Source organism: Mustelus asterias, chromosome 16 (assembly GCF_964213995.1).
Source record: "Mustelus asterias chromosome 16, sMusAst1.hap1.1, whole genome shotgun sequence".
Taxonomy (NCBI): Eukaryota; Metazoa; Chordata; class Chondrichthyes; order Carcharhiniformes; family Triakidae; genus Mustelus; species Mustelus asterias.
The window spans coordinates 9,461,120-9,486,157 of NC_135816.1; the positions used below are offsets into that span (position 1 = coordinate 9,461,120).

At 45.6% G+C, this 25,038-nt stretch overlaps 1 protein-coding gene across 1 annotated transcript; it reads right to left on the reverse strand.

Moving 5' to 3' along the window:
• Window positions 1-8,225: 8,225 nt before the first annotated feature.
• On the reverse strand, window positions 8,226-24,726 carry LOC144505633 (dead end protein homolog 1-like). The gene is made up of 4 exons (XM_078231751.1): window positions 24,606-24,726; window positions 17,494-17,961; window positions 10,565-11,071; window positions 8,226-8,293 (listed from the first exon to the last, which is right to left on the reverse strand). The coding sequence occupies exons 1-4, from the start codon at window positions 24,724-24,726 to the stop codon at window positions 8,226-8,228; spliced, it is 1,164 nt and encodes a 387-aa protein (XP_078087877.1).
• Window positions 24,727-25,038: the final 312 nt, after the last annotated feature.

Below are 25,038 nucleotides of genomic sequence, written 5' to 3' on the forward strand. Positions count from 1 at the left end.
GACTTGAGCTAGATATTCACACAAAGAATTACAATTTCTTCTGGTTTATCGGGAAATGTGTGTAAGAGGGAAACACAGATACAGAAAGTTAAAACAGCAACTCCTGAAAGCTGCTCAAGGTCACTTTGATGTTCAAATGAACTGTAACTTGTTCTCTTCCTGTTGGGGAACACTTCAGCAGTCACGGGCATTCAGCCTCTGATCTTCGGGTAAGCGTTCTCCAAGGCGGCCTTCACGACACACGACAACACAGAGTCGCTGAGCAGAGACTGGTAGCCAAGTTCCGCACACATGAGGACGGCCTCAACCGGGATCTTGGGTTCATATCACACTATCTGTAACCCCACGACTTGCCTGGGCTGGCAAAATCCCACTAACTGTCCTGTCTGGAGACAATACACATCTCTTTAACCTGTGCTTAACCCTCTCTCCACTGACATTGTCTGTATCTTTAAGACTTGATTACCTATAAAGACTCGCATTCCAACCATTATTTTGTAAATTGAGTTAGTGTCTTTATATGCCCTGTTTGTGAACAGAACTCCCACTTACCTGACGAAGGGGCAGCGCTCCGAAAGCTAGTGGCTTGTGCTACCAAATAAACCCGTTGGACTTTAACCTGGTGTTGTGAGACTTCTTACTGTGTTTACCCCAGTCCAATGCCGGCATCTCCACATTAAATGCAGATAGCCAGGGAAGTGCTTGATTCATCTATCCTGGTGAATGCAGTGTTGCAGCAGACCATGAGCATATCACCAGGAAGTTCAGGATAGCCACTACACATCAAGAACATGGCAAATTACAGCACAACCTCAGAACCAGCAATGAGACATTGGAACAATACAAGCGCAAACACATCAGGTGGTGGAGAGGTCAACAGGGGTGATGAAGTCATGTTTCTATTGCTTGGAGAGGTCGGAGGGCACTTTACACTGCTTTCCTGTGAAGGTTTCAAAGATTGTGGGTTAATCCGTTATGCATTTCCTTTCCAGGAAGGACTGGAACGTCACCCCGAGGGTGCATAAGACACAGAAATGGAAGAGATGGAATGAATGCAACATGGATCCAGATACAGAGCTGCCTCCTGGAACATGCAAGGAGACCTAGGCTGAGCCACCCACCAGGGCAGCCAGAGATCAGCTGGACACGACCACTTTTTAACATTGAGAATTACAAATTTCCTCTTCCCCTGGAAATAACGCAACAGAACTGTTATTTCAAAGTTAAACAAGTGGCTTTTATTTCAATACAAAACACTTGAAAGACTTAAGGAATGAAGTTGAGTTGTTCAAGTAAGAGATAATGCAAACAAAGTGTTCTGAAATATTGTAACATTCTTCATTAGTTTCATTCAAATAAAATGGTAATAGTTACTCGAGCACCAGAAACAGTGAATACAATACCATGCAAATAGAACTATTAACATAGCACTCAAAATACTAAATCTGAATTGGAACACCACACATTTAAATATCAATACATAACACAGTGAACAAAATAATCAATATCAAAGAACAGTGTGTGCACAACACAAAGCAATCAATAAAAGCAGAAAAAACACTGCTGATAAAAAGTAGAGAAGGGAGTGGTGGAGATAGGCTCCTCCCATTCCTTCAGGGTGCCCCCAGCTCTATAACATATCCTCTACCAGAGGTTTTCCCAGCAACAGATGTCTGCACTGGCATGTTGCTGGCCACAAGGTGCAGCCACTACAATTTGAGCCAGGATCTGCCTCATTTCACGGAGGGTTTCATTGTTTCAGATGCTGGCAAAGACCCATCTCGAGGTTACTCACATTCTGACTCAAATCAAAGTCCAGGGCAGCAAGTTAGCAACAGCCATGAGGCCTCTCATGATATAACCGCTCTCAAGGAACAGCAAGTCATTGGCATCATCAGCAGCATGGGCCGGACACTGCCCTTCTCTGGGAGACGGTGGAGCTTCTGCTTCCAAACGTTTGGAGTGCCTTCCTTCCTCCCACAGCAGCTGTAACATCAGAGTACCCACCGCCACTCCCCCTACCCAATCCACACAAACTGTAAGACAGAACGCTCAGCACCACTGACTACCTTCAAACTCAGATCTCATCCTCCTGACACTCCTCTCCCTCCTCTGCTGCAGCTCTCATTCTGTCTTGGTGTCAAACATTCATCTCTATACCTTCCACATCAGGAACCTCAGGTGCTGCTAGTAACCCACCTCCATCACCATCTAATCCCTACAGTGCAGAAGGCGGCCATTCAGCCCATTAAGTCTATATCAACCCTCCAAAAGAGCACTCCAACTAGGGCCATTCCCCACCCTATCCCTGGAACCCTGCACATTGATCATGGCAAATCCACCTAACCTGATGTGTCCAGGGACAACTACAGATCTGCCAGTGAGAAAGTTTTTTAAAAATCACAATTATTCTTGTGTCACATAAATTAACACTCTTCCTGATGGCTTAAGTATTCAGCTGACAACATCACCTTTGTTTGTTCCCATTTCTGATCCACCACTGGTCATCATCGAGTTGGAGGGGCCAAAAGACCGCCTGGGCAACTCCTCCTGTTCAGTCCCAGTATGCCACACCATCCATGGTCAGCGTGTACTCCTGGGCTTTGTGGACTAGCTTTAACTGAAGGAAGAAATTAAAATTTAAAAAACTGATGTGATGATGTCTACGGGGGATCATCAATAGATCTCCCTGTGGACTTTGTAGAGTAGAAGCTCCCCTAATACTTGAGTGGAGGCTCGCCCAAAAGGAGCAGCGAGGGGGGGGGGGGGGGGGTTTAGAACCACCTGGCTCCACTCAGACCAGCAGCCAATCGACTTGGGACTAACCCGTGCTTTGTAGCCCTTGAACAGCACTCAGGTATCACTGTAAATAAAAAGGGTGATTCGTGAGGGAAGACTGGCCTCGGTAAGATTATTCCAATTATGTTCCAGGCTTTGCTGTGCTGTCTTGTGACACATTTAATGACGACTGGAGACAGCTTGCAACCTCGGGGGGGGGGGGGGGGCGTGCAATTGGACATAAAACTAAAGTCAAGCAATCTCCAAAGCAATAGCATTCAATTACACCTCATAAAACTAGTAAACATGGAAGTTGTTCCCACTGGCAGGTGAAACCAGAACTAGGGGGCATGGCCTCAAAATAAGGGGCAGCAGATTTAGGACTGAGTTGAGGAGGAATTTCTTCACCCAAAGGGTTGTGAATCTGTGGAATTCCCTGCCCAGTGAAGCAGTTGAGGCTACCTCATTGAATGTTTTAAGGCAAAGCTCGACAGATTTTTGAACAGTAAAGGAATTAAGGGTTATGGTGAGCGGGCGGGCAAGTGGAGCTGAGTCCACGAAAAGATCAGCCATGATCTTATTGAATGGCGGAGCAGGCTCGAGGGGCCAGATGGCCTACTCCTGCTCCTAGTTCTGTTATATTCTTAAACAAAGAGAGCATCTCATGTCCTTCCTGCATCTTCATCTCAAAAACTAGAATTTAAGTTGAAGACATTAATACATAATCTGATGCATTCTGCAAGGATATGTTTTTTCTGGCATTCTGCTTCCCTACCTGGCACGCCAACTTTAATTTACTGCCTGTGCTACTTCCTTCCACGATAAAGGATATCATGTCCCTGGGCGGCTTCGCTTTTCCACCTGGTGCTAGGACATCTCACTTCCTTTTCAACTAGAAGAATATCCATCGCTGCCTCCTGGAAATTCTGGCTCATTTTCTTCTGTATTAAGATACTCTGCTCCATGCAAATACACGAGTATATCTCAGTAGGCTATACTTAGAATTAAGTAACTTTAAATGTTTAAAAGACATTAAAAATTGTGACACAAAATATGCTGGAGAAGTTTAAAATCACTCGCCTTATGGTTTGAACTCCAAAGCAAGCTGCTGCCTGAGTTAGGGAACCACCTCTACGCTGCTGCAGAGAGACCTTCCCAGGTTGCTGCTGCATTGGAGGCTCTGATGGGAGACCACGCTCTGAAGTGTGGCCTGAAAAAACTGGAGCAGTTAGGTGGGTACATATTTTGTCTGATCGACATCGCACGCAATGGTTCCAACGCTGATCGGAGGCCTTTATGCCCTCTTGACAACCTGCACTCTCCCACTAGCTCAGGAGACATCCTGCCCCATGTGCCCAGGGTCAATAATCAGCCTGTTTGGTCACATGAAAACATTGCAGAAACTCACCATCCGAAACAGACGCCATCCTCAAATCAAGGGGTAGCCAATGACAATTCAGAGTTTACAAGGAAACAAGTCATTCAACCAACTGGGTTACAAGTCTCTGTGTCTACGCTCAATGTGGGTTTCCTCCCAACCCTCATTTCCCTTAATAAATCTGTGCTCTCTGCATCAACTGCTCCATGGGCAGCAGCTTCCATACTCTAACCACTGACCCAGTCTTAATCACCTTCATTACCATTCCAGCTATTAATCACAAAGTATAAATAATTAACTCTGATCCTGGCTCAAGGATGGTACTAACTGAGCCAATTGCCCATATTGAGTTATTACCCATACTTAATGGAAGTTAGCCAAGTAAACAATTAATGAGACTTAATTTTATAAATAGTGCTTTCATCATCATTACCATCCTGAGGTGCTGCACATGAAGTGGAAGTGAACACTGAGCAATATTAGGAGATTTGCAGTGATTAGCACTGCTGCCTCAGAGCGCCAAGGACCCAGGTTCAATTCCGGCCTTGGGTGATGTCTGTGTGGAGTTTGCACGTTCTCCCAGTGTCTGGTAATGAAGGTGATTAAGACTGGGTCAGTGGTTAGAGTATGGAAGCTACTGCCCATGAAGTAGTTGATGCCGAGAGCATGGATGTCTTTAAAGGAAATGAGGGTTGGGAGGTAGCTCACATTGAGCATAGACACATATGTGGGTTTCCTCCAGGTGCTCCGGTTCCCCTCATAGTTCAAAGCTGTGCATGTTAGGTGGATTGGCCATGTTAAATTGCCCATTAAGGGTCCTAAGATGTGTAGGTTAGGAGGATTAGTCAGTGAATGTGGTCAAAACAACTCATTTTGAGGGAGTTTCTTGAAGGCAAGTGAATGACGAGCTTTAATTTCAAAACGAAATTCTATTGATTCATCAAAATGTCACAGCATGATGTCACAATTTATCCAGATCTCCTGAGATCAGTCACTTTACCCAAGACCGATGCAATGAAATTAATATCTCTTACTTTCTCAAGGACAATTAGGGATGGGCAATGAACCGACATCCCATGAACAAGATCCAGCAGAGAGGAAATAAAGGAGAAAATTTTGTTCAGCTAAATCATTGTCATCTGGGATGCAGGTCTGAATGGGAAAAGCAGGGACTATAGTAACTTTTAAAAGACTTGGAAAATGAGAAATGTGTAGATTTATAGGTAAAAGGAGTGGCGGTGGCCAAGGGGAAAACTGGATAGCTCGTCTAAAGAAAAGATTGGATTGTACAAAGTTTTTTTTAAAGCACATTTCAAAGCTCCATACAGTCACTAAGTGCATTAACTGTTGCCACAATTCCTACATTTCAACCAATTGCACACAGCAAAATCCCATAAACATTTTTTAAAATCTGATGTTGATTGAGGAATAAATATTGACCGAGACGCTGGAGAGAATGCACCTTCTCTTAGAAATAGTGGCCCTCTCTCGTCCTCTTCAGAGAGCAGACAAAGCCTTGGTTCATTTGAAAAGGCTGCTTTCTGTGCCGAGAGACTCGGACTCTGCAAATTGACAATTCTCTCATTTCACTTTTACCAACACTTGTAAAATGCTTTGCTTTTTTATTTTTAATCTTGTACATCCACTGCTGCTTAACCCTTTCTTAGCCTCTCGTTTTTTTGTCATTATCACTCCTGTATTTAAGGGGTTAGGGTTAAAGCCATTTAAAAAGAAATGAATGGAAAAAGTTCTCGAAATACACAACAGAATAGTCAGCATCCGAAGATGTTTAGACTCGATGCTGACTAACTGTCTATCCAAACATTTAAAGCTAAGGTTTATTTATTAGTCACAAGTAAGGCTTACATTAACACCGCAATGAAGTTACTGTGAAATTCCCCTAGTCTCCACACCCCGGCGCCTGTTCGGGTCAATGCACCTAACCAGCACATCTTTCGGACTGCGGGAGGAAATTGGAGCACTCAGGGAAAACACATACAGACACGGGGAGAACATGCAGACTCCGCACAGACAGTGACCCAAGCCGGGAATCAAACCCGGATTTCTGACGCGGTGAGGCAGCAGTGCTAACCACTGTGCCGCCCCATATGGTTCCTTCTTTAATTCTAAAGATGAATTACTGACCTGACACATTTGGCTAATGCAAGAGGGTCACACCATAACATTTACTACAACCCACGGGACACCATTTTTGAAACATGCAGTTTTAATACACGAAAGGCAACATTTTCTTCCAACAAAATTTTGTAAAAAATAAAAATCAAAACAAGAGAAACTACAGCCAACTTTAAACCAGAACAGTTTTCCACAACATTGCGAATTATAGGAAACAAAAATACTTGCGTAAAACAAAACCAACCAAACATCAGTTTATGAATAAACTTTTCAAAATGATCTCACGGTCACCAAGACCAGCACGAGCTGCTGTCAGAATGGCAACTTACTCGGATGTGATTCAATGCATTTCTAATGTGCAACTCAATGGGTTTGGGTCAAATAATACAAGCATCTATTACTCCTCTCGCTCTCTCTCCTCCCTCCTCCCCCCCCCCTCCCCCCAAACAGGGGTGTTGGTGTAGGTGTGATGCAGTAGGATTTGAAGAGAGATGTACGTGTCAACTGAAAAACCTGGTAGCTGAAAGAATTATACATGTGAATAATGTTTGAGTCTAAAAGGCAAGTGTCAAAAAGGGGGGTGGGGGGGGGAAAGAGAGAGAGAGAAAACTGGGGAGTTAGCCTGCTGCAGCTTCACCATAACGGTTTTTAACCATTTACCATTATAGCCTCTGTGCAGTTATTAGAGGACGCATTTTCTTTCCAAGGTCAACGTGAACCAGAGATTACCTTTCTCCCTACATTAATGTCTGGAATGAGCTGCCAGAGGTAGTAGTAGAGGCAGGTACAATTTTGTCTTTTAAAAAGCATTTAGACAGTTGCATGAATATAGAGGGATATGGGCCAAACACGTGCAATTGGGACTAGCTTAGTGGTTAAACAAAAAGGGTGGCATAGACAAATTGGGCCGAAGGGCCCATTTCCATGCTGTAAATCTCTATGACTCTAATGCCCATCATATTAACGTCATTAATTGGCAAGACAGCAGCTGGTAGACATGTTAATTCTGGCATGCATACCATACAACATCCCTGTGCCATAAAAAGCATCTAATGGCCAAAAATGCTGCAACTCAGGGTCATCCCGGAGACTTTGCAGTTGGGAAGCTGTGACCCATTTATTGAGCCCCTTAGACGGACATGAAACAATATTACATCTGTACCTTGGGAGGAAAACCTTCATCTATTTTTGCTCCATTTAGACTCTCACACGCAAGGCCTGGTCTGGGTCCCATTGGGCAGCAAGAAAGGTTTTTATAAACAGTCACTGGACTGCTATACAATATTTACAACGTTACACTTAAGTGAGAACACAAAATGCAGCAGAGATCCCAAATGAACAGAACTCCAGCTAAATTATACATTTTGGTGGAAAAAATAGAAATAAAGCATAACAATACAGTCTAGAATATTGGACAATAGTTTACATTTTTTATACAATGAAAACTTCAAATTATAATTCTGTACGTGTGTGTACATGGGGAGGAAAAGGCACTTGTAAATACTTCAGCTCCTCCATTGTTAACAGATCAGGCTTTGTAAATGACTGGTATTGTCAAGAAGTATAAGGAACAAGAATTTAGACATTCTTTGAAAATCCTAATTTAAAACTCTGATGCTCATGTCCCAAGTTGCTGCCCAGAATATCAAAATTTGCACATCTGAGGTGAACTTGTTATCACCCAGCCATAAACACATCAGGAATTCAGCTCAAGAGGCTGCTACAGATAAAGCAACACCAATAGAAATAACCAAACACTTAAAACATAACTCACCTCCAGTTAAGTGCACAATAAACTATCCCAGCAAAGTTCACAATGAGTAGGCAAACTTTAAATATTGTTAAACAGTGACAAGTAAAGTCATGCTCGAATGAAAAAAAAAGTTTCAGAAGAAATGAAACAAAAAAGTGAAGTAGTTCACAGTGAAACCCATCATTCAGATGGGTTCTCCAGAGTCGAGACATTCGGGAGATTAAAGTCTTCAAAACCCATGGAATGACCTGCAACAGAAATAAAACCATTAATAGCATGTAGAAAGAAGCGTTCTATCCCAGGTGTATTATGCAGACAAGACTAAAACCAGCGTCAACTTAAACCCTTCTCAAATGGATTATACACATTTTACGGGAAAATGATCTGCTCCCTGGTTACAGCAGCATTCTAAAAGGCAGCTCCCAAGGTTTTATCCGCAACTTGGTCCAAAACCTTTTACGCAAATGCAGGAAACCGTGGAAATTGGGCAGATTTTGACAATGAATGTGATGGAGCACATTAAAAAAAACGTATAAAAAGCAAACAGAGCGAGTGAACATTTTTATGATTCCATCAAGAGGCCCCATTTACAATAGATGTACAATAATAACAATGGTAAATGACAGATCAGTCAACAAAAAGCACATTGGGCAGAATTTTATGGTCCTGTGCCAACGGGTTTGCAAATTGGAGGGGGGGGGGCTTCCTATTGCCCATTCATGACCTGTTCACAATTTCGCCAGACAAGGGACAGACACACACACACAAACATGTTTGACCGATCTACCACTTACTGTTATATTATTGTGTACCTATTGCAAATGGGATCACACTCCCCACCACCCCAACGGAGACTCTTATTCAGCAGCCAATAAAGACCACACCCTGCCCAGCTTCAATTTTAAGGCTGGCTGGAGGAAGTCAGGAGTGGGCCAGAGGAGGATGACTCGCAGCTCACCCTGCTCAAGCGGAGAATGGGGGAGCGGGGTGGGGGCTTCCTTCAAGGGTCCCCTTTTCACATCAGGCACACCACCTAATCCTAGGGATACCCCCCCCCCCCCCCCCGGAAGCCGGAAGCATGCTCCCTCCCTCCATTAATGACTTCCATCCTGACGCCATCCCCTCTGTCCCCACTCACCAGCTGGGCACCTCCCCATCTATCACGAGACCCACCCTCACTTACCTATTCCCGGACTTTGAATCTGGAGACTGCTCACAGACACCGTCCTGGCCAATGCGGTTGTTGGGGCTATACAAAGCTGCTGGCCAATCAGATTGGCTAGCAATGAGGCTGAATTTCTGCCCCATTAATGAATGTGGAGGTGGTGGATTCAGCACGAATTTGAGACAGGAAAAAAGTCTCATTCCATTAATGATGTCCAATTCAAATGCTGGTCCCAGCAGATCAAAATTCTCTACAATCAATCTTTCAAAATGCATATGGAACAGGAATCTAAATGCCAAACTAGTCCAAATCTGCTTCTCCTGTTGGAACAAATGTAGGCCACACAGTCTTTAGACCTTGGTTGATCTGTATGTTTACTTAATTTATCTGCCCTAGTCTCACATTCATCTCAAGATTTGAAATGTTCAATTTAAGCTGATTTTTAAGGGGGGTTGGGGGGGAGGGGGCGTGCAAAAGAATTCCATTCCACCAACTGTGCTTTTTAGCATCACCCACCGAACATTAAAATAAAAGATAGGCCATTATGTCCCCTTGTTCTAGACTGTCTCCCACCACCAGGGGGCACTAGTTTCCCTTAATCCACCCAATCAATTCCTAAAACACCGATTATACTGGAGTAACTAGAAGCCAAGTCCATGCCACCTGTCCCCATAATTTAATCCAGTGCATCTTGGTATCGTTCTAATGAATTAATGCAACATCACCTCTAAAGACTAATATCTAATGGACGGCACAGTGGTTAGCACTCACAGCGCCAGGGACCCGGGTTCAATTCTGGCTTGGGTCACTGCCTGTGTGGAGTTTGCAGATTCTCCCCGTCTGCATGGGTTTCCTCTGGGTGCTCCTGTTTCCTCCCACACTCCAAAGATGTGGGGATTAGGTGGACTGACCATGCTAAATTGCCCCTTAGTGTCAGGGAGACTCGCAGTGGAAATACATGGGGTGATGGAAATGGGGCCTGGGTGGGATTGTGGTTGGTGCAGACTCGATGGGTCGAATGGCCTTCTGCACTGTAGGATTCTATGATTCTTTCTTGAAGTACACTGCCCGAACATAACACACTTACTTCAAGTAGAATACCTCACCAGATATTTTGCATAGCGGTAACATCACTTCCAAGTTTCATATTCCAGTCTCCTCCAAGGAGAAAGCCAACATTCCATTAGTCCTTTAAATTATTTTTTGTACCTTTCCAGTGAAGGAACAGCGTTATAGTTCCAAGTCAGGATGGCGTGCGACTTGGAAACTTGCAGGTGCTGCCTTGCTCTTGTCCTTCCAAGATGGTAGAGGTTACGGGTTCCAATAGCCCTACAGGTAAAGCAGGTTTACTCACCTAAATACACGAGGACCTGGCGCGCAGCTTCTCGTATTGTTACGTCCTTTCCCAAAGTCAGATCACCTGGAGTCGGGGTTACCGTCCCGCTGAAATATGCGCCAATTCCCGGCAAGTAGACTTTAAACAGAAAGGAAGGCTCGTCGGAACTCAGAGTTTGGATGCTATAAATTGGAGTCCCGAGCTGCGTCTTCATGCAGTAGGCATTCAGACGTTGAACATCATCACACCCCGTACTCGGCAAACCTTGGCCCCGCTTCAGGTACAGCTGGTGAGTCAGTTGGCTGCCAGGCCCAATACTTGGACATCTCCTCTGGCTGTGGCCAAAGTCAGGCATGGCGCACATGGTGGAACTGCCTCTTAGCAGTGGCAGAGGGAGCCCATGGGTCAGTGCCGGCAAGGGAGCTAGGGGGAAGTTGGGCTGGGCTTTGGAGAGAAACCTCTGCTGTTTTCCTTCTGGTTTCACCCAGTCAACCTCAATGGCTTGGCCCCAGAGTTCAATACAGCCTGGGAGACGAAGAAAAAGCAAAAGAAATTACCAGCAAACACACACACGAATTTCAGCTTTTATTATTATGGTCGAAATTAACAACTAACTTTTAATGGCTATTGAATTAGCCACACTGCAAGCAAGGTAAAACCCAAAATAAAATCAAAATACTATGCATGCTGGAGATCAGAGATAAAAACAGAAGGTCAAAACCAAGGTAGTCTGGTAGCATCAGGCAGCACGGTGGCACAACAGTTAGCACTGCTGCCTCACAGCACCAGAGACCCAGATTCAATTCCAGATTTGGGTGACTTTGTCACATTCTCCCCGCGTCTGCGTGGGTTTCCTCCGAGTGCTCTGGTTTCCTCCACACTGCAGAGATGTGCAGGTAAGGTGGATTGGCCATGATAAATTGCGTCTTTGTATCCAAAAACATGTAGGCTTGTTGGATTAGCCATTGTAAATGCATGGGGTTATGAGGATAGGGTAGGAGGGCTGAGCCTGGGTCAGATGCCCTTTGGAGAGTAGGTGCAGAACCAATGGGCTGAATGGCCTCCTTCTGCACTGTAGGGATTCTATGATTTGGGAAAGAGAAACAGAAACAACTGCTTTTCAGAACCAGGTTCCGAATCAAGGACACATACTCAGCAATAAGCTGTTCTCCAGCACTCCAAGATATTATCATCCCATCTTGCTGTTCCTTCAGTCGATGGGTCTAAATCCTGGTGATCCACGGAGCTCCATCTCTAACAGCACTATGGATGTTGCTACACCACATGGACTCGAGGTTCAAAAAGGCAGTTCACTAACGCCTTCCTAAGGCCAATTAGGGACAGGCAATAAATGCTGGCCTAGCCAGCGACACCCACACCGCGCGAAAGAATAAATTAAAAGTTCCACAGTTCTGACCCCGGTCTCATAACAAGTGACTTGAAACTCCACCATCAATTGGTAAAGTTCCAACACCCTAATCAACTATAAGCTACAAAGAGCAAGACAGACTCAGTTATCGGGAATCTTATTACATCACGTGAAAAGGTCTCCAATCTGTCAGATGATCCTGCCAACTTTCCTCAGTTACTCACTGCCAAAACCAGTTAACTCTTTATTCAATTTCACTGTGGTGCACAAAATGGAACTGTAATTGCAAAAACATCAAAAGGTATTTGCAGAAAGGTAATTACATTTGGTATGATAAGACACAATATAAAAGTTTTTATTGTTGCCATTCTTCACTTCTGTTTCAGTGTATTTGAAGTTTTGGATTGCATCCAAAATTAAATGAAGCCAAAATAATGTTTCAATTTCAGTTTCGTATTCACTAGTCACTCTAGATCACACTTGGATTGCCAAATTTAACCTTTTAAGGTTCCCCAAAACGCAAGCCCAGAACTAGCAATGAAATGGCTGTGTCAGTGGTTGGCAAGGTCAGTTTTTAATTCCCATCCCCAATTGCCCAGGAAAAGGTGGTGGTGAGCTGCCCATGTTCTGTAGGTAGATCTACAGCACTGTTAGGGATTGAGCTCCAGGATTTTGGCCCAGCACTAATGAAGGAATGGTGACTTGGTTCCAAGTCGGGATGATGAGTGACTTGGGAGAGACTTTCAGATGGTATTATGCCCATGTGCCAGCTGCCCTTTTCCTTCCAGGTGGTAGAGGTCACAGGTTTGGAAGGTGCTGTCCAAAGAAACCTTGGGAAGTTGCTGCAGTGCAGTCTTGGAAGTGCAGCAGAGAGGGAGAGATTCGCGAGAGGAGTGCTGCGGGTAAGCGGTTATTTTTAACTTACTTTTTCGCGGGTTTTTTCTTTAAAAATATCTAAACCCGGAAGTGGTCGCGCAGGGAGGTCTGGGAGAGAGAGATTTTTTTTTTCCCCAATAAATTGGAACAGAGAGGAATCCCGATACTCTACACTTGTAGAGTATCCCACCCTCCCTCCTCTAACCTAAAAAAAAAGACCCAGTGAGAGCAGGGCTTTGGAGAAAACAGGAGGAGGAAAGGTAAGTTTAAAATTTTCATTCACTTTTTTTTCCCCTGTGTGTTTAAAGGGGCAATTATGAGTGTGAGGCCAGTATGTTGTTCCCAATGTAGGATGTGGGAGGTCCTGGAGGCTCCTAGCCTCCCGGACGACCATATCTGTGCTGGGTGTGTTGAGCTGCGGTTCCTAAGGGACCATGTTAGGGAACTGGAATTGCAGCTCGAGGACCTTCGCCGGGTTAGGGATAGTGAGGAGGTCATTGACAGGAGCTATCAGCAGGTGGTCACACCGGGACCACGGGAGGAGGGTAACTGGGTAACAGTGAGGAAGGAGAAAGCTCAGTTGATGGTGAGCACCCCGGTGGATGTGCCCCTTAATAATAAGTACTCCTGTCTGAGTACTACTGGGGTGGACAGCCCACCTGGGGGAAGCAGCGGTGGCAGTGTCTCTGGAGCTGAGCCTGGCCCAGTAGTGCAAAAGGGTAAGGAAAGGAGGGTAGTGCTAATTGGGGACTCTACGGTGAGGGGGTCAGATAGGCGTTTTTGCGGACACAGACGGGACTCTCGGATGGTGGTTTGTCTCCCTGGTGCAGGGGTCCGGGATGTCTCTGGTCGAGTCCCAGAAATCCTGAAGGGGGAGGGAGAGGAGCCGAAGGTCGTGATGCATATAGGTACTGCTGACATAGGTAGGAAGAGGGAAGGGGTCATGAAAAGAGAATATAGGGAGTTAGGTAGACAGCTGAGAAAGAGGAATGCAAAGGTAGTAATCTCGGGATTGCTGCCTGTGCCGCGGGAGAGTGAGAACAGGAATCGGTGGAGAATGAATGCGTGGCTGAGGGACTGGAGCAAGGGACAAGGATTTGGGTACTTGGATCATTGGGACCTCTTTAGGGGCAGGTGTGACCTGTTTAAAAAAGACGGGTGGCACTTGAATCCCAGGGGGACCAATATCCTGGCGGGAAGGTTGGCTAAGGCTACTGGAGAGACTTTAAACTAGAAAGGTTGGGGGGAGGGAATCGAAATGAGGGGACTGAGAGCGAGGAGGTTAGCTCGCAAATAGATAAGGAATGTAAACAGGGTAAGAGGGAGGTTAGACGAGTGATGGAGAAGGGAAGTGCTCAGGCTGAAGGTCTGAGATGTGTCTATTTTAATGCCAGGAGTGTAGTGAATAAAGTGGATGAGCTTAGAGCGTGGATTGCTGCTTCGAATTGTGATGTGGTGGCCATTACGGAGACTTGGATGTCTCAGGGACAGGACTGGGTGCTTCAGGTGCCGGGTTTTAGATGTTTCAGGAAGGACAGGGAGGGAGGCAAGAGAGGGGGGGGGGGGGAGTGGCACTGTTGATCAGGGATAGTGTCACGGCTGTAGAGAAGGTGGACGCCGTGGAGGGATTGACTACGGAGTCTCTGTGGGTGGAGGTTAGGAACAGGAAGGGGTCGGTAACGTTGCTGGGTGTTTTCTATAGGCCGCCCAATAGTAACAGAGATGTTGAGGAGCAGATGGGGAAACAGATCCTGGAGAGATGTAGGAATAACAGAGTTGTCGTGATGGGAGATTTTAATTTCCCAAACATAGATTGGAATATCCCTAGGGCTAGGGGTGTGGATGGAGAGGAGTTTGTTAGGTGTGTCCAGGAGAGTTTCCTGACACAGTATGTGGATAAGCCTACTAGAGGAGAGGCTGTACTTGATCTGGTGCTGGCTAATGAACCTGGACAGGTGGAGGATCTCTCGGTGGGTGAGCATCTTGGGGATAGCGATCATAATTCTATCTCCTTCACGATAGCATTGGAAAGAGATAGGATCAGGCAGGCTAGGAAAGTGTTTCTCTGGAGTAAAGGGAAATACAGTGTCATCAGGGAGGAAATTAGACGGGTAAATTGGAAGGAGGCATTCTTGGGGAAAAGTACCGAAGGAAAGTGGAGGATTTTCAAGGAATGTTTGTCTGGAGCTCTGCATGACAACGTTCCGATGAGACAGGGGGGTGTTGGTAGGGTACGGGAACCGTGGTGCACGAAGGTTGTGATGAACCTGGTGAATAAGAAAAGAGAGGCGTACAGAAGGTTCAGAGAGCTAGGAGGTGTTAAGGATTTAGAGGAGTATACGGGATGTAGGAAGGAGCTTAAGAAGGAAATTAGGAGAGCGAGAAGGGGTCATGAGAAGGCCTTGGCGGGTAAGATTAAGGAGAATCCCAAGGCTTTCTACAAATATGTCAAGAGTAAAAGGATGAGATGTGAAGGCATAGGACCCTTAAAAGGTGAAGGGAGAAAAGTTTGTGCGGAACCGTTAGAAATGGCGGAGCTGCTTAATGAATACTTTACCTCGGTATTCACGGTGGAAAGGGATCTGGGTGGTTGTACTGCTGGTTTGCGGTGGACAGAAAGGATCGAGCATGTGGACATAAAGAAAGAGGATGTGTTGGAACTATTGAATGGCATCAAGGTTGGTAAGTCGCCGGGACCGGATGGGATGTACCCCAGGTTACTGTGGGAGGCGAGGGAGGAGATTGCGGAGCCTTTGGCGATGATCTTTGCATCGTCGATGGAGACGGGAGAGGTTCCGGAGGATTGGAGGATTGCAGATGTGGTCCCTATATTCAAGAAAGGGAACAGGGACAGCCCGGGAAATTACCGACCGGTGAGTCTAACCTCAGTGGTTGGTAAGTTGATGGAGAGGATCCTGAGAGACAGGATTTATGATCATCTAGAGAAGTTTAGTATGATCAAAAGTAGTCAGCACGGCTTTGTCAAGGGCAGGTCGTGCCTTACGAGCCTGGTTGAGTTCTTTGAAAATGTGACCAAACACATTGACGAAGGAAGAGCGGTGGATGTGGTCTATATGGACTTCAGCAAGGCGTTCGATAAGGTCCCCCATGCAAGACTTCTTGAGAAAGTGAGAGGGCATGGGATCCAAGGGGCTGTTGCCTTGTGGATCCAGAACTGGCTTGCCTGCAGAAGGCAGAGAGTGGCTGTGGAGGGGTCTTTCTCTGCATGGAGGTCAGTGACCAGTGGAGTGCCCCAGGGATCTGTTCTGGGACCCTTGCTGTTTGTCATTTTCATAAATGACCTGGATGAGGAAGTGGAGGGATGGGTTGGTAAGTTTGCTGACGACACCAAGGTAGGTGGTGTTGTGGATAGTTTGGAGGGATGTCAGAAGTTGCAGCGAGACATAGATAGAATGCAAGACTGGGCGGAGAAGTGGCAGATGGACTTCAACCCGGATAAGTGTGTGGTGATCCATTTTGGCAGATCCAATGGGATGAAGCAGCAGTATAATATGAAGGGTACCATTCTTAGCAGTGTAGAGGATCAGAAGGACCTTGGGGTCCGGGTCCATAGGACTCTTAAATCGGCCTTGCAGGTGGAGGATGCGGTCAAGAAGGCGTACGGCGTACTGGCCTTCATTAATCGAGGGATTGAGTTTAGGAGTCGGGAGATAATGCTGCAGCTTTATAGGACCCTGGTTAGACCCCACTTGGAGTACTGCGCGCAGTTCTGGTCACCTCATTACAGGAAAGATGTTGAAGCCATTGAAAGGGTGCAGAGGAGATTTACAAGGATGTTGCCTGGATTGGGGGGCATGCCTTATGAGGATAGGTTGAGGGAGCTTGGTCTCTTCTCCCTGGAGAGACGAAGGATGAGAGGTGACCTGATAGAGGTTTACAAGATGTTGAGAGGTCTGGATAGGGTAGACTCTCAGAGGCTATTTCCAAGGGCTGAAATGGTTGCTACGAGAGGACACAGGTTTAAGGTGCTGGGGGGTAGGTACAGAGGAGATGTCAGGGGTAAGTTTTTCACTCAGAGGGTGGTGGGTGAGTGGAATCGGCTGACGTCGGTGGTGGTGGAGGCAAACTCGTTGGGGTCTTTTAAGAGACTTCTGGATGAGTACATGGGATTTAATGGGATTGAGGGCTATAGATAGGCCTAGAGGTGGGGATGTGATCGGCGCAACTTGTGGGCCGAAGGGCCTGTTTGTGCTGTGGCTTTCTATGTTCTATGTTCTATGCACCTTGTAGATGATAGCAAGAAGAAATGGTTCAACTCTCTCTTGTTGGAGATGATCATTATCTGGCACTTAAGTGGCGCAACAGCTACTTACCACTTATCAGCCGAAGCTTGAAATGTCGTCCAGTTCTTGCGACAGAAAACCAAGCTAGTTCATTCACCAACTGCCACAGGTTCAGTCCTTCTGGACATGGTCAGTCACTAAGACATCTCTGCCATTTGCACAAAGTACTCCATCTGACAGTTCTATATTCTAATCATTGTACTAGCCGGAATTATCCTTCATTGCTGTTATTCACCGAGTATAATGAATTCATTCTGACCATGGTGTAACACTGATACCAAAATTAGTCAAGGCAATGCCAAACGAGTCAAGTTGCTGTTGACCATTTGGACCTTACTATTTAGCTGACGCTTCCAAAATAGTTAACACTGATATTCTAAAAACAGAGGGAACTCTACCTTCTACAAGCCTCTTCTTTGCCATTGCTGCAGCTCGATGATTCTCATACTTGACAATAGCAAGCATCGACATCTTCTTCCTCCGCTCCGTGTTCAGGTGGAGTGACAAGTCCATCACTCCCTCCGTCACTTCCTTCAGCACCTCCAGTACCTCCAGCCTTTGCTTCCCCCATGGGATGCCTCTGACACACAGCTCATTTTTCTCAGTGCTTCTGCACACCACAATGGGGAACCCCTCACGGATTTGGTAGCCATTGAACATTGCAATGGCGCACTGGGCATACCAGCGATTGGCATACTTGGCATATGCAAACCCTCGGTTCTCACCACTGAATGTCATCATGAGACGGAACTCGTAGAGTTTACCAACTGACTGAAACAACGGGATTAGCTGGTCCTCGTAGAGGTCCTGGGGGAGTTTGCCAATGAAGACCTCAGATCCAGTGAGAGGAGGGGGACCAGTCCAACCTGCAGAATAAATGGGAACATCTAAAGTCTAACTTGTCCAAAGAGCCAAATGACAAATAAGAATACTAAAAGGCATGTATTTCTGTAGTGTTAAACGTAGTCACTGTTACAATGTAGAACATGTGGCAAATACTGGATGTCCTTGATAGGTATGTCCCTGTCAGGCAGGGAAGAAATGGCCGAGTGAGGGAACCATGGTTCACGAAAGAGGTGGAATGTCTTGTGAAAAGGAAGAGGGAAGCTTATGTAGGGATGAGGAAACAAGGTTCAGATGGCTCGATTGAGGGTTACAAGTTAGCAAGGAATGGAATGAGCTGAAAAAGGGGCTTAAGAGAGCTAGGAGGGGACACGAGAAGTCCTTGGCGGGTCGGATCAAGGAAAACCCCAAGGCTTTTTACTCTTATGTGAGGAATAAAAGAATGACCAGGGTGAGGTTAGGGCCGGTCAAGGACAGTAGTGGGAACTTGTGTATGGAGTCAGTAGAGATAGGCGAGGTGATGAATGAATACTTTTCTTCAGTGTTCACCAAGGAGAGGGGCCATGTTTTTGAGGAAGAGGTGTTACAGGCTAATAGGCTCGAGGAAATAGATGTTCGGAGGGAGGATGTCCTGGCAGTTTTGAATAAACTGAAGGTCGATAAGTCCCCTGGGCCTGATGAAATGTATCCTAGGATTCTTTGGGAGGCAAGGGATAAGATTGCAGAGCCTTTGGCTTTGATCTTTGGGTCCTCGCTGTCCACGGGGATGGTGCCAGAGGACTGGAGAATGGCGAATGTTGTTCCTCTGTTTAAGAAAGGGAATAGAAATTACCCTGGTAATTATAGACCGGTTAGTCTTACTTCAGTGGTTGGTAAATTGATGGAAAAGGTCCTTAGAGATGGGATTTACGACCATTTAGAAAGATGCAGATTAATCCGGGATAGTCAGCACGGATTAGTGAAGGGCAAGTCGTGCCTCACAAATTTGATAGAATTTTTGAGGAGGTAACTAAGTGTGTTGATGAAGGTAGGGCAGTTGATGTCATATACATGGATTTTAGTAAGGCGTTTGATAAGGTCCCCCATGGTCGGCTTATGATGAAAGTGAGGAGGTGTGGGATAGAGGGAAAGTTGGCCGATTGGATAGGTAACTGGCTGTCTGATCGAAGACAGAGGGTGGTGGTCGATGGAAAATTTTCGGATTGGAGGCAGGTTGCTAGCGGAGTGCCGCAGGGATCAATGCTTGGTCCTCTGCTCTTTGTGATTTTTATTAATGACTTAGAGGAGGGGGCTGAAGGGTGGATCAGTAAATTTGCTGATGACACCAAGATCGGTGGAGTAGTGGATGAGGTGGAGGGCTGTTGTAGGCTGCAAAGAGACATAGATAGGATGCAAAGCTGGGCTGAAAAATGGCAAATGGAGTTTAACCCTGATAAATGTGAGGTGATTCATTTTGGTAGGACTAATTTAAATGTGGATTACAGGGTCAAAGGTAGGGTTCTGAAGACTGTGGAGGAACAGAGAGATCTTGGGGTTCATATCCACAGATCTCTAAAGGTTGCCACTCAAGTGGATAGAGCTGTGAAGAAGGCCTATAGTGTGTTAGCTTTTACTAACAGGGGGTTGGAGTTTAAGAGCCGTGGGGTTATGCTGCAAGAGTACAGGACCTTGGTGAGACCACATTTGGAATATTGTGTGCAGTTCTGGTCACCTCACTATAAGAAGGATGTGGAAGCGCTGGAAAGAGTGCAGAGGAGATTTACCAGGATGCTGCCTGGTTTGGAGGGTAGGTCTTATGAGGAAAGGTTGAGGGAGCTAGGGCTGTTCTCTCTGGAGCGGAGGAGGCTGAGGGGGAGACTTAATAGAGGTTTATAAAATGATGAAGGGGATAGATAGAGTGAACGTTCAAAGACTATTTCCTCGGGTGGATGGAGCTATTACAAGGGGACATAACTATAGGGTTCGTGGTGGGAGATACAGGAAGGATATCAGAGGTAGGTTCTTTACGCGGAGAGTGGTTGGGGTGTGGAATGGACTGCCTGCAGTGATAGTGGAGTCAGACACTTTAGGAACATTTAAGCGGTTATTGGATAGGCACATGGAGCACACCAGGATGATAGGGAGTGGGATAGCTTTATCTTGGTTTCAGATAAAGCTCGGCACAACATCGTGGGCCGAAGGGCCTGTTCTGTGCTGTACTGTTCTATGTTCTATGTTCTTACTTTGCACAAGGGCCAACACATGACACAGAAACACAGGAAAAGGCCATTCAGCCCATAGAGTGTATTGCACCACAATGAGATTAGGTCTGATCTGCAGCCTAACCCTGTATAGAAACATACATAGAAACTAGGAGTAGGCCATTCGGCCCTTTGAGTCTGCTCCATCTTTCACTTTGATCATCAAATTTAATATCCTGATTCCCCCCATATCCCTTGATCCCTTTAGCCCCAAGAGCTATATCTAATTTCTTCTTGAAATCAGGCAACGTTTTGGCCTCAACGACATTCTATGGTAGTGAATTCCACACATTCACCATCTTCTGGATGAAGAAATTTCTCCTCACCTCAGTTCTAAAAGGTTTACCCCTTATCCTCAAACTATGGCCCCCTAGCTCTGGACTCACCCACCATTGGAAACATTTTTTCTGAATCTACCCTGTCTAACCCTGTTAGAATTTCATAAGTTTCTACGAGATCCCCTCACACTCTTCTAAACTCCAGTGAATATAATCCTAACCGATTTAGTTTCTCCTCATATGTCAGACCCAGAAATCAGCCTGGTAAATCTTCACTATACTCCCTCTATACCAAGGGCATCCTCCCTCAGATAAGGACACCAAAAATGCCCACAATACTCCAGGTGTGGTCTCACCAATGCTCTATACAATTGCAGCAAAACATCCTTATGCCTATTCTCAAATCATCTCGCTATAAAGGCCAACGTACCATTTGCCTTCTTTACTGCCAGCTGTACCTGCGTGCTTACTTTCAGCAATTGATGCATGAGGACTCCAAGGTCTCGTTGAGTATCCAACTTTCTCAATTTACATCCATTAAAGCAATAATCTGTCTTCCTATTATTACTACCAAAGTGGATAACCTCACATTTAATTACATCTGCCCTGCAGATGCCCACACACTCAGCCTGTCCAAATCATGCTGAAGCATCTCTGCATCCTCCTCACAGCTCACCCTCCCAGCCAACTTTGTATCATCTGCAAATTTGGGGATAAAACATTCAGTCCCCTCTTCCAAATCATTAATATATAATGTGAACAATTGGGATCCTAGCACAGGTCCCTACAGAACCCCACTAGTCACTGACTGCCAATCAGAAAAAGACCCATTTATGCCAACTCTTGGCTTCCTACCTGCTAACCAGCTTTCTGGTTACCCACCTTTTCTCATACCCCTGCCAATTTAAATCTGAAATCTAACATCAATTAGCATCAACTGCCATTCATAAAGAGCTACAAACATTGACCTGTCGAGATGTTTCCCTACTTCCCTCGGAAAAGTCTGGCTCTAATTTTTAGTTTATGACCCCAATCTCGGACCTTCGCAACTGTGGGAATAGCCTTTCGCCATATCCACATCAACAGCTCATCACAATATTGATCAAAATCGACATTTCATGCTCCGAATTCCAGGAATTTAAAAATGCTGCACAGTCACTCCTTGTAATTTAACCTTTTGGAATCGGAGGATCATTCCAGTAAGCCTACATGGCATTCCCTCCAAGATCAACATAGCACCACACCTTTTGGGGAGGATAAGAGTGGGAACTGGAAGAGTGCCTCAACCAGGCCTTTGTAAAGCTGTTGCATAACTTATTTATATTCTCTGGAGATAAAGAACAGCACTCAATTAACACTGAAAACAAAAATCAATGTGTGTGTGTGATATTTCTACACGATATGGACTTCAGTGGTTCAAAAAGGCTACTCACCACCGCCTTCTTGAGAGCAATAAATGCTGGCCTAGCCAGCGATGTCCACATCTCCGAATGAAAACAAAATCTATGATGGTAAATTAACGTCCCTAGTTTTTCCTAGGCCTCGAGAAACTTTTCAGCATTTAGAAAGTATTCTGGATCTTATTTTTGTCCAATGCGGATTATCTCCACTGTAATAATGATCAGACAATCTGTTTGAGTGACATTGGTGAAAGAATAAATATTGACCAGGGCACCAGGGAGAATCTCCTGCTCATAGAACTTTCTGAACCTCCACTGGAGGGCTCAGGCAGGGATTTGATTTATTGTCTCACGGTTAGCCTGATCTTTGTGCTCAAGTCTCCTTTTTGAACAGTAAAGGAATTAAGGGTTATGGTGAGCGGGCGGGTAAGTGCAGCTGAGTCCATGAAAAGATTAGCCATGATCTTATTGAATGGCGGAGCAGACTCGAGGGGCCAGATGGCCTACTCCTGCTTCTTATGTTCTTATGACACGGAGACAAAACTGCACATCGCTGAATCAACATAAATACGATTTGATACACATCTCCCCTTCATCACGAGACCATTAGCTCTGACATCACATGAAAATAGCTATTCCCACTGGCAATCCAAGAGACTTGATCACTGAGCATTTAGGAGCTGAGAATCTAACATTTCTCTCTTATTTCCTTGGTTTAACATTTTTATCATATTACTCAACTCCTTGCATTACTAGTAGGTTTTATTTTATTATTTTGTGGTATGTGGCCACCGCTTGCTAGAGGTAGCCACCCTGAATTTCAAAAATTAGAGAAGCACCTCACTCCAAAATCTCTGCTGCCACTTTACTTTTGAAAGGCACCCACCGAAATTGCTTTGATGTAAAAGCGATAGCAGGATTGCACCCGGGCATTCTCCACCTGTTTCTCAGCCAATTCAGACCATTTACTGAGGTCTAACAAGGCTAAAGAAATGAGAACAGATCACAGCAACTGGCCTTGTATTTCCTGGTGTATGGACGATTAAGGTGTTGAAGACAAAGAATTGACAGTGTAGATAAAGGTAAGTAAGCTACTTTCCCTGCTGAGAGCAAGGGGGAAATAACTTTAAAATTAGCATGCTCAAAGTGTCATTCAGAAAGCACTTCTTCATATACTGGGCAGCACAGTGGGTAAGCACTGCTGCCCTCTTTTTAGGTCAAACGAAACCAAGTAAACAAACTCAGATTAAATCAGGACAAAGTAAAAGGGGCAGCTCCCCAAAAAGGAGGGGGAACAGCCCGAACAGAAATCAAAGTACAAAGGAAACTTAAAAACATCAAATTAAAATGTGATTATTGGGGTCAATAATGCACCCCAACCCCTGCGGTGCCCAGCGGGCGCGGAAAGCGTCAACCTCGTCCGTGGACACCGCATGCTCCCTCTCCAGGGACACCTGGCCGCGAACGTAGCCACGGTAGAGGGGAAGACAGTCAGGATGGACGGCCCCCTCGATCGCCCGCAGCCTGGACCGGTAAATGGCGCGTTTCGCCAGGCCCAGGAGCAGGTTCACGAGGAGGTCGCCATCCCGACCCTCCCCTCTCCGCACCAGGTGTCCGTAGATCAGGAGCGTGGGACTGAAGTGCAGACAAAACATCAACAAAAGGTTCTTCAGGAAAACATAAAGGGAGTAGCACTGCTGCCTCACAGCACCAGGGACCCGGATTCAATTCCCGACTTGGACAAAGGTTTTAAAGTTTATTTATTAGTCACAAGTAAGGCTTACATTAACACTGCAATGAAGTTACTGTGAAATTTCCCTAGTCGCCACACTCCAGCGCCTGTTCAGGTGAATGCACCTAACCAGCACGGTTTTTCAGACTGTGGGAGGAAACCAGGGGCACCCGGAGAAAACCCATGCAAACACGGGGAGAACGTGTAAACTCCACACAGACAGTGACCCAAGCCAGGAATCAAACCGGGTCCCTGGCACTGTGAGGCAGCAGTGCTAACTACTATGCCAGATCACTGTCTGTGTGGAGTCTACACATTCTCCCAGTGGTTGCCTGGGTTTCCTCCGGGTGCTCTGGTTTCCTCCCACATTCCAAAAGACATGCAGGCTAGGTGCATTGGCCATGCTAAATTCTCCCTCAGTGTACCCAAACAGGCGCTGGAGTGTGGCAAACAGGGGATTTTCACAGTAACTTCACTGCAGTGTTAATGTTAGATGGATTGGCTAAGCTAAAATTGTCCCCGAGTGTCAGGGGGACGAGCAGGGTAAATGCATGTGGTTATGGGGGTAGGGCCTGGATGAGATTGTGTTTGGTGCAGACTCGATGGGCCGAATGGTCTCCTTCTGCAGTGTATAATTCGAACGTAAGCCTACTTGTGACACTAATAAACAAACATTAACTTAAAGAAGGTGCTGGAAATCTGGAAACCTCCCCCCACAAAACAACTAAATCTACTGAGGCTGGGGATCTGTTCAAAATGATTTTCATGAAGGAACATGGAGCCAAGGCGGGTACATAGAGTGAATATACAAACCTGCCATAAACAATTGCCAGACCAGGCTCGAGGAGCTGAATGTTCCTGTTCCTATGGTCCAAAGCAAAGGTCATTCTGCATGGTACCTTCAAACTCAAAAGCAATCGAATGGATGTCTGATCGGTTTGGGATTGTAAAAGAAAATGGGAAATTACATTGGCAGCAGGCAGTGTGTGAGTTAAGAGAACATGTCTTGTGACAAACCTGGAGGTGGTCCGCCAAACTTCCTTTGCCCATTAATTTGGACCAGACTGATACCCGTTGCTTCTACCCATGCGTCGAATGCCAACTTATTAGCCGAGGTCAACAAGATATTCGCCATCATCTGTGCAAAATATTAAGGCATGGGCATTTAGAATTTTATAACAGAAGTTTTACGAAAACAATTCTGAAAGGGAGAAAAAAAATAATGTATTCAGCGGACACAGAAGTTCCCTACATTAAAATATACCTTCCTGCAGGAGACCACACACATGTAGAGTATGTACACAGAGGTGGAACCCCCTTCCTGTATCAAAATTCAAACTCCAATAATACTTTCAGTTAAGCCAACTCTGTTAACAATGCTTTGAATTTTGGGATGGGTGAAATAGCCTTTATAAATATATCCCCATTAAATCTCCACAAACTTAAAGAT

Bases quoted from the DNA above. Each gene is read 5' to 3' on its own strand.
- LOC144505633 (XM_078231751.1), bottom strand. From the start codon at position 24,726: ATGATGGCGAATATCTTGTTGACCTCGGCTAATAAGTTGGCATTCGAC. The intron at 11,072-17,493 runs GTAGAGTTCCCT...TTCGTCTCCCAG, and splicing joins AAAGAAGAGGCTTGTAGAAG to GCTGTATTGAACTCTGGGGC. The intron at 8,294-10,564 runs GTGAGTAAACCT...TTTCTGTTGCAG, and splicing joins CCAGGTCCTCGTGTATTTAG to GTCATTCCATGGGTTTTGAA.